The sequence below is a fragment of the Anas acuta genome, chromosome 13, assembly GCF_963932015.1.
Source record: "Anas acuta chromosome 13, bAnaAcu1.1, whole genome shotgun sequence".
In the NCBI taxonomy this organism is placed as follows: domain Eukaryota; kingdom Metazoa; phylum Chordata; class Aves; order Anseriformes; family Anatidae; genus Anas; species Anas acuta.
The window spans coordinates 19281919-19292583 of record NC_088991.1 but is presented as its reverse complement, the minus strand read 5'-3'; the positions used below and the strand labels follow the sequence as shown (position 1 = coordinate 19292583).

The window sequence follows — 10665 nt, the reverse complement described above, 5'->3', positions numbered from 1 at the left end:
CGCAGGCTCCAGCAGCAAGCCCAAGCCCTTGGTGGTGAATGCACAGCAGCCGGGGCCATCGAGCCCACCAGCAGCCCGGCCCAATGCTGGTTGGCAGCAGCCGCTGCTCTTCATCTTCGAGCAAAAAAAGGCACCCGTCGCTGCGGCTGCAGCCAGGACCTCTCCTGCACCAAGCTCAGCAGCTGCTTGGAGTCCTGTGGAGCCAAATCCTTCATTTTCTTTAGAAATAAAAACAACGCCGCAGTGGGGCCAGCCGGCATCCCCCTCCATGCAGCAAAGCCCACAGCGGGGGCATGTTCAGCAGCGTGCAAGCCGCTCCCCTCAGCTGCTCTCACCCTGCAATGAAGCCAAGGGGCCTCCAGTCACCTGCCAGCCCCCCGCTGCAGCCCCCGAGGACAGCCTGGGGACAGTGAGGGCCAGCATCTCCCCTCCCTGCCTGGAGATCATCTCGCTGAAGAAAGGCTTCACCGTCAAGGCCTTCCCCGCCTTCAGCCAAAGTCGCTCACCCCCAGGCACTGCCAGTCCCCACAAGACCTTCCCAGGGGCTGCTGCATCGAACAGGGCCGAGGCAGCGGGTGTCACCACAGGCATCCGAGCATCAAGATCTGCACCCTTGGTAAGGCTGAAGGGAAGAAGCAGAATCTGGGTTGCCCTGGGGTGGCCCTCATCCATCATGGTGGTACCCGAGCGGGAGGGTTGCACATCACACGCCCCCCAGGGATCCCCAAATGCCATGAAATCATGGACACATACCTACCCAAGCGTTAACATCCTTAGAAAAGACGGACATCTCTTTTCTTTCACAGCCTGGAGCCAGGTGGGTCCGCAAATTCCTGTAGAGAGAAACCTGCCCCCTTCAGCACCCAGATCCCGTGAGGACACCACAGCTTGAAGCACACAGCAGCTCTTCCTGGCCAGTTCACCATTTAAGAGTGCTTTGATTTTTATTTTTTAAAGCCGTGTGCAAGACATTAGTGACATACTGCTTGTTAACATGCGAAGGTTAAAATGTCTGGGTATCACCTAGCTAAATCCATTTATGCCTATAGTTAAATGACACCAATACTGGCAGTGCCTCCTTCCTGCATAAACCCACTCCAAAAGCAGCCTTCACGTAGACTTTGCTTTTCACTCAGCTTGCCCAACATCGGAGCTGTACAGATAATAGAACAGTTCCCAACAGCAGTCATAAAACACACTCAAAAGCTAGTTACGTATCAAGCTAATAGAATTTGGAAGTAATTTAACACTGAAATTTCGCTGCTAACAAAGGTCACGTTCAACCAGTGAGCATTTTACAAGCGTTTCTAAAGCAACGGTTGTGAAAAGTGAGCGTTCTCCTAAAAGCAGCTGCGGCAACCCTTGTGATGGTATGATCAGCAGCAACAGCTCTTAGTAGCAGCAAAATATCTTTAAAATCCCTTACCATTAAGCTACGAATATGTGCAAAGTCCTGTAAGGCGAAACACCTTCCAGGCCCCACCACCTGGTTGGGAGTCATTGCCATGGCCCAAAAGCTGAGCCGCTCATCCTTCGGTAAGCTAATCAAAACTTCCATTGATCCACTCTGTTTTCTTTCTCTTCACTTTCCAATAATTTAGGGCATTTTTTTTTTTAATTAAATACAAAGGACTTTCCACGTTTCAGAAAATTAATCACTTTTGGCATTTATTAGTTATTCATTTCTGTTTAAAGCATGTTTTATAATTCATTAAACTACCTCAAAAATTAAATTCTTAACAGCCCAAGGCCCAAAATATGTTTAAGTAAGAAAATTAAGCACAGTAATAAATAGCGAAGAATTCTGAAATATTAATTTGGCCTGTAGCATTTCAAATGTTTATTTGTGGTAATTAATTTGAAACCAAGTTTACATTGCCTCTCTCAGTACTTTGCTGGGAACTTTTGGTTATGTTACTAATTTCCTCAGATTTGCCCTTCTGGTAGTACGTTCCATCACTGACAACCACTCCCAATGCATTTAAATGAATTCTTTCAGCTGTTTCCAAATTTGATCATTTTCCATGAGATGCAGAAAATTAAGCAGACAGCCGAAGGATGCGTTCCCAGCTTGGTGCAGGGGGAGTTCGATTATTAACGTTATGAGACAGTTCTGTGCCCCTCACCAACCTGCGAGGAAAGCGCTTGTTTTACTGGGGCACAAGTGGCACACAGAGGCAGCCTCTGCTACAAATAAATGTAAATTCAGGTGTAAGAAATGACGTGCACCTGACTGAAGCCTCACCCAGAGGATTGCTGCGGCTTTCCCCTATGCTGGCCCTTCCAGGACATGGTGGTGCAGGTCAGTGCCAGCCCGTCGCCATTCAGCAAACCAGCCAGCACGCTTCCTTAACTCTTAAGAAGCTCTTAAATAATTTTTATTCCTGAGTTGTCGTCTTATTCCCTCAAGTGTTGTCTTGTTGTCAGCAAGATTTAGTAAGAACTTTTCTACAGTAGAATCTACCCCAATGCTGAATCCTGTAGTGTCACGGAATATTCAATCAGTTCCCTGATCAAAATAGGAAACTATAAAAAAAAATCACTAATCAAAAAATCAAAATAGAAAAATAATCAAAAAAGTTGTGTTACAGGCACCTAAGTACACTTCTAAGCCAGTTCTGACAAAGCAGAATCCAAAAAGCTTTAACAGTTCACTAAACGAAGAGATTTGACCTCTATTTTGTGGACTTTTAGATTTTTTGCTCCTCTGGATCAGAAGTGAGAGCTTCTGATATAAAATAAACCCTCGCAAGGCCGCCGGGGCCGCGCCCCCCCCGCTCCGTGCCCCCAGCCCGGGCCGTGCCGCGCGGGGCTGCCGCCATCTCCCGGCCGCCACAGCCCCGGCTCCGGGTACTGGGGCACCGCCGTGAAGTGCTTACGTCGCAAAAGTATGTTACACGTGAGGGAAGGCGAACTACTGTCCTCCTCTTCGCTCACCTGTGTTTCTAGGTTCAGGGATCAAGGTGGTTCACCTGTGGTTCAAGGGCAGGGATCCCTGAACCCAGCCTAGGCCCTCCCTGGCCACGCTGCCCATGGCTGTGTCGCCTCCAGCACAGCACCACACTGTGCTGTCAGCGATGGCACCTTGATTCTGTGGCTGCCTGAGGAAAGTTGCTCAGCTAAAGCACGCACCTATTTTAAGGTGAACATAAAAATGCTCAGAAAATACATTTTTAACGTTTTCTACCCTGTTAAAACACAAAAGAAAGAAGTGGGAAGGTACCTCATAAAGCTTCAGAGATGAGTCACAGGCAAAACTGAGCTCTTCTGCAGCCAAGATTTGCAAGAAAGCACAGCAATACAGAACGTACAATATTTAGTCTTGCTCCTAAATCTCCTCACTGGCACCTGATTTTTTTGTTTGTTTTGTTTTTAATCCTTACCTTGCCTCTTTTCCCAGCAGCAGTCAGTCTCAACCATACAAAGAATGCACTACTTGAGAGCTTGGGGTTGTTGGTAGTTTTTTGGAAGTTTTTAGTCCAATTTCGCCACTACCAACACCAAACGCAGCAAGCCACCCTCCTCTGCAAACCTGTTTCTTGCTGCCTCCCCTATGGCTTCCACCACCCCTCCAGGCACCACCGGTGGCTTCAGCCCTCCACCAGCCCCCATAGCAGCTTTGGCAGCCCCCCGGGCACGGCCACCCTCTGGCACACTTCTGGCTGCCCAGGGAAAGGCAACAACCCCCTGCCACAAAGCACTTGGTCCTCATTTAGCTCCTGCTTCCCCCTTCCTACTTCAGTTATCGACTTACTAATGAAAGCATCACAAAATCTGGAGCACTTTGCATTTGCCAGACTGCTCAGCATTTATGTCAGGGCTCCTTCCCCAGCAGGCGATGCCAAGGGCCAGGTGACTCCTGCCCCCAGACAGGCCTAAAGGAGCTTTTAAGAAGTGTCTTGGGGGAACAAACAAGAGCTGGGAGATGGATTTACTTCAGGCAATTTTAGAAAAATCCTTTATCTGTATTTGGACCAATATGGTAACTGAAAAACAAGACTGCAGCACTAGTTACCAAATACCTTATTTTAAAGCCACATATTGCACTTCAGTGCAATTACATTGACTTATCTCATACTGTGATACTCATCCTGTGATGGGATTAGCTACATAGCGAAGTGTGCTGCCACCTAGTAGTGATGTATCAACATTTGGCTTTGTAGTAATAGCTCAGATATAGGACAAAAGATTTCTATCAGCTGAAGAAATATATCATAATTTCAAAACCAAACCACTGTAGTAGAAAGAGCTTTTCACTACAACTTTTTATGACCTCACATGGCAAACACTGATACAGATAGTTAACCATTTGTGCAGGTCACTGCTGTTAATGCGATTACTCTCATTTGCAATATAAGTGCCTTTATTTCAAAGGACCAGACCTTTGCAGAAAAATTATTTCTTCTTGTATACATGAAGTCAAAGCTGAATACCTGAAAAATGTACAGAAGGTAGATTATCCCGCCCTAAAGTAATACATCAATCCTATCAGTGAATGTATGGTTTATTGAAAGTGGGGCATGAAACACTTTACTGTGAATATAAATTTATAAACAGCTCTTGATGTATGTGTTGTTTTTGGCAAGGCTTACCAAATAATGCAATTCACAGTACATTTAATTTAGGAATGTTTGCTCATTGATCTTTATATCAATTTTTTTTAAAAAAAGAGTTGAACTTCCAAATCATAAATGACCTACTTTTGTCAATTATAAAATATTATGAATTTGCAACCTTTTTATTCTAGTACTCAAGGAACTGCCAGCTATTTAAAACTGTACCTTTATCATTATTCACAAAGTTTAACAAAAATAAATACAATTTTGAGGTTGTCTTTGGCATGTCGTATTCAAGGCAATAGTATCTTTTAGCAGCACAGTGCAAAGAAAGACAACATACCATACAATGCACTACTAGATTCAGCCTTACAAGGAGAAGAGAACGTAGTACAATGCAAACTTTAATGTCAATATATACAGAGCTTTAAAGAAAACATTTTTTAAAATTAAATGAAATAAATACAATATGATACAAAATCCACAATATGCTTAGAGAAAGAAATGACAGTTACAATATCTGATAACGGGGACCTTTTGTATAGTTTCATCTTTGAAGTACCTCAGAGAGCATGTGATTCATTGCACGCTGTTTTCAATTAATGCCCTTTTGTATATTGAGATTTATAGCCAGTCACGTGCCAGAATAGTTTTAGCTCTAATCAGAGTATCAGTGCAAGATGCCAAAGTGCTTGGGATATTATGACACTGCAATTACTTAGCAAATGCTGCTCATAAGCCTAATGCAAAACATACAAAATAGGAACACTTTGTCCTGCAAAGGAGATCCGCCTTGAGCATGTTTTCAGTCCTCACGCATATACACGCAAAAAAAACAACCCCACAAACCCAGATCCAATGTGATTCAAACTCATTATTGGTAATAGGCTATCTCCCAAATCTTAATTATTAAGAGACATAATCAAAGATCATTTATCATTTAAAGCTTTCAAAGTAAAATTGCTTTCTTTATATAAGAAAATTTCAAGAAAGCCTGTCACCGATTAACGGGGAGGGGCAAGGGGGCAGGTGAGCAACTTCTATTTACATAAGATACCGTAATACTCAAATCAACTTTAGCTATACACTAGAGTGTTGGTTTTTGTTTTGCTTTAGATTTGTATTGTTCTATTCAAGTGAAAATACAGGCTTATCCACAAAGTAATTTGGGGGAGTAAATGTTTAAGAAAATACACTGAAGTAGGGACAAAATTTATTCAGAGGGTACTTAACTAAAGAGAAGTTAATGCAGCAGGATGGTACATGGTGTATAATAATGTATGCATGTTACCAATAGGTATACCAATACATACTCAAGAAAAAAAAAGTGAACTTTCAACGAGCAGCTTGAAAAAAACCTGTAGAGCTGCGATAGCATTACATAAGGACCCTATTATCATGGCTTAGGAAGCCTTCTGAAATCTGCTCCTCCCTTCCCTCCCACAAACATTAGGAAAGTTTCAACTCTGGTAGGATTAAAAAACTTAAGTGCTACAGAAGTACATAAAACCCCATAATTGCATTGATGCATGAGCCTTATTTCATTTATATGAATCAGGATAATTACTATATTACTATGTAATTCATTTAACTCAATCCTTATAAGCTCTCCTAACTTTTTAATTGCAACATTTGACAGCAGAGAGAACACTAAATGCAGCCATCTGTCACTGCAAATGACCAGTGTATACTGCAAGTAACTTCCAATTGTTGCTTTGCTAGATGTAATTTTAACTACTGGACATATTAATTTCTTCAATACATATATTAAGATTAGCTTTGGAAAATGAAATAAAACACGGAAGACAATTCAAGCTCAGTATGACTGACTTGGGTAAGGTTTTGGATGCCTTCTCTGAATGCTAGCAGAACATTTAAAACCATGGAACATGGGCCTCAACTAGAAGTATGCTTAGACCACCTACACCTTAGGCTCTTTACAGGGTCAAGAATTTACTAGTTTCAAGCATAATGGGAAAAATACACAACATGCTAACAACAGCATTTAGACAAGCCACAGAACAGCAGCTTAAATGAATCTACCCACGCTAATGTTTGCTGGTATGGGCACTCTTCATTATGCACCACTGGTAGAGGTTGATGCCACTGTGTAGCTTTTGAATAAAATACAGGAATACAATAGAGTTCTTTGTTTTTCAGCAAAACTTAAGATAGCAATTGCAATACCCAACTAATGAAAAAGAAGCAGATATGTCAAGTATGGGCTCCAGCTACAGTTCAGGTCTGTAGGTATCTGATCCTTTCAGTGAGAACCATATCAGACTGCTAGTGAGAGCTAGCACTCATTTATAACTACCATTATCAAAATAAGAGTAGATGTCATTTTGCTGGCAGTAACAGAGATCACACCCAAAATATCTGAGCAGTGAAGAAGAAAATGTCTGTATTATAGTATGATCATAACTAGTCTTGAACTGTGCAGAGACGATATGAAAATGAAACATTACACTAACCTTTCACTCCAACCAAGAGCACGTTCAAGTGTTCTTCCATTTCAAACACTGAACTGATAATGCATCATCTGTTCATGAGTATTAATAATTGATTGAACAAAATCTGAGCTTGAAAAAAATATGATGTTACAACAGAAGCATCAAAGATAATCATTAAATACCATATTAGAAGTAAATGTGTAAGAACTCTTTTGTATCCCTGTATATCCAAACTGTTTCAAAACAGATATGCTGAAATATTCATAGCAAGTTAAGTTCTTTCCCTCAAGTGATTTAAGGATTAAAAATCGGCATACCAGAATACGCTGGTCTTGTCAGATATCAGAAAGATGTTTGTCCATATGTTTTCCTTGTGATAAGACAACTTGTTAATGTTGCAGTCACTGAAACCTTGCCTTTGCCCCAGGAGTACCATTTGCACTAAAGGCTAGTAATGATATAAAAACACACCAGGGATAAACTTATAGATGTTTAAAATTCTTTGCTAAGAATCAGAATATCCATCTTGTTTGCGCATATTTCTTCTTACCACCTTTCTTTTGACAAGAACTTGAGTATCTTCATCTGCTTACAACTGTATTTGTGCAAAATGCTTTTAAGGTGCTTATAATGTGGTGCTTCTAAGCAAGCTAAAAGAAAATACCAATATAAACACCGTTAAATGATTCATGAATAAAGCCATTAAAGACCAGCTGCTACCTTACGGGAAAGCTGAAGACAATTCAAATTTGACATTTTAGTTCTGTTCCATTCCTTGCATTACCCTCTACCAATGCAGTTTTTCCTAGTGCATTACAACCCACGTTACACCTTGACCTTGGTCAAGGTAGCTTATTTTTACCACATTTATTCTACCCCTCTCTACTCAGTGAATTCAAATTCTTCTGGTAGTTATTTATACGTTGACAAACAAAATTACAGACTGTAAATGAGAGGTTTACATACATACTTCTGGGCCAAGGTCTCTGATAATAAAAAGGATGAACCAACTGCATAAGACGCAGATTTGGTACTAAACAATAAGCTTTCCAGGAAGCAGTCATGTTCTTTGATAGCTTTCAAGCATTTCAAACAGGCACCTCAAAATCAGGCACAAACGGCCCCAGTATGCTTCCAACATCTATCAAACACTCAAGAAATTTAGTATGGGGTATGTTCTGCATGATACAAATAGCACACCTATGTTTGCTATATTCATTAAGTCTCAAATCTACATATATTCATACCTAACTATTTGGCCAGATAATTTCCATCTTCCCCCACCACAACAGAAGAAAGCAGCTCATCTAACAGTACTTTCAATGCCACCAAGTACTTCACAGGTATAAGCAAAAACCAGCCAGCACCCTCTGCATTTTAAGAGCCGAGTTACTATTGCCATTCTTGGCAGTTAGGCCAGAATTCTTTGGAAAGCTTTTTCTTCCTTTTCTTCCTGTCTCAAAATGCAGAGTTCTGCCATCGTAGATGTCTTGTAATTTGCCAAAGCTATCAGGAACAGGAAATTCAATGACAGCAAATCAGTCAACTACAATTTTTGGTCACTTGCATTCCCCAACTGTTCACAGTCTAACTGTTGGTCACTAATATACTTACCTAATGTTTAAAATGCGTACCATCCTACTATGTCAATACAATTGTACAGTAATGTCTACAACTTGTGAAAATATTTTACTTTAAGCTTATTATCTCTGAATGTATTAGTTCCCAGTCTACGAGCAGATGCAAGTCAGCACTGGTTTTGAGTCAGAAAACTCAAAAGTGATTCTGGCCCTGAGATTTGTTTCCTGTCTATCACAGCACGTAGAAAGAGCTGAAGTCCTAACACCAAGACAGAGAGAACAAGTGAGTGCCGGCAACGGGATATTGTCAGTAACTTGCCCATAACTGTGAAATTTCATGGTCAAAATTCCCTTATCTGGGCACACTGCAAGGCTTATTTATTTTCCCAAGCTACCCCTACAGTTAGGCAAATAGAATTTTGCATTTATGTTCTGTAGTATTTGTACATGCGGCTAGAGATTCGGATAAAAGCAATGTTCTATAAAAATCAAATAAATAAAATTAAAATCCACATGCCAAGTTTGTTATAACAAAGTGTCAGTTTGTCTCATACACCAAACATACTTAATATTGGATATACATGTATTCAGTGGAAACATCTGCCAAGGAAACAGTAATATAGCCACTGTACAAATGGATAGGCAATATAATTTTTTTTTTTAAACAAAATTGGATTGCATGATGTTGTCTTAAAATAACACTTATTTCAATCCTTAATTTTGACTGTTTATACACATACGTACTTTCTCCAGCTCAGTGCAGGACACAGTACCATTCATGGTAATCATTTGAAGTGTTCATTCTCCTGTAAGAGGCCATTAGTTAACCAGCATTTCTTTCAGGTGACAAGTAATCAAATTGATTTTACAGGTAAAGTGCAGGACCTTACACATTGCTTTTGTTTATATTTTCCACATAAAATTATCAGTTACTGGCACCATGCAAACACAGACCTGCCAAATTAGCATTAATGCATTTAATATTGGCACAATACATCAGATTTTCATAAAAGTAATGAAAAAGTGAAGTTGAATCAGTTAAGTGTCCAATTACAAAATTAAGAATTTGTCCTTCACAACAGGATTTAAGTATGTGAAGAAATTAGAAAACCTTACACTGACACTTTTTTATGTACAACTTGGTCATTGACAACGGTCCCCTAAACCATTTTTTTAAAATGAACCCAGCAAAACTATACAGAATGCGAAATAATATTTGCAACAGATCTCTTAAAGGACAGTGTAGAGAAATTCATTATGGTGTGTACCTGATGTTAAATTAATTTAACAGATACAGCCTGTAAAACAACACAGTATGAACCTGTGGATTTTTTTTTTCTTTTTTAAAAAAGGACTTTTACAGAATTCAAGTAGTGTAGCAGGAAACCATAGATGCCTTTTGATCACAGGTCAGGCAAAGTAGAGCCACTTATTGGATTTTCCCCTTGCTTCTGTTTGCTAAGGTGTCCCAGTGGATCTATAAGTCTGTAGATGTTAGCTTTTTCATGCTCCGTCGTTGAGCTAAACTCGAGGCTGCAACAGGCTCTAACACTGGCTGAAATGTCTTGTGATTCAGTGCAGAATATGTAGCAGCCATGGCTCCCTAGAGAACAATGAATTACATAAAAGACTAAGTCTTTTTAAAACAAAACAAAATAAAACAACAATATTAAATTCCTACAGAATTCTATAAAAATAGGGCTTACAGTTGGTCACATATTTTATGAAGTTTGTTTTGAAAGAAAAAGAAGATTTATTGCTGAATCCTTCAGGTTTCTAAGCATGGGTGTATGACATCTTTTTCTTTCCCGTGTAGTTTTTCTACATACCTTAGATGTAGCAGTAACCTCTTAATGTGGGTCAGAATCAGTATCTTCCAAGCAATATTAGCATCAATTTATCAAATACAGCCACTTAAGTGGCTATTCAGGTCCTGACTTATGAACACAACATAATTAAGAATAGCTTTCACAGGTCTTTGCCTTTTAATTCTACAAAATTGATGGAGTCTTAAAAGCTGTTTGCATATATTAGAATTTGCTTGTGCATCACAGGTCAGAATCATAGATAAAAAAC

The 10665-nt window shown here is 40.1% G+C and overlaps 1 protein-coding gene across 2 annotated transcripts in view; it reads right to left on the bottom strand.

Moving 5' to 3' along the window:
- Positions 1-4944: 4944 nt before the first annotated feature.
- The window catches only part of RPS6KA6 (ribosomal protein S6 kinase A6), a 41380-nt gene continuing 35659 nt past the window's right edge, over positions 4945-10665 (bottom strand). For both annotated transcript variants that reach the window (XM_068697497.1, XM_068697498.1), the window contains exon 22: positions 4945-10192. In XM_068697497.1, coding sequence (XP_068553598.1) covers positions 10067-10192 — 126 coding nt within the window. In that variant the 3' untranslated portion in view covers positions 4945-10066. The remainder of the gene's footprint in view (positions 10193-10665) is intronic.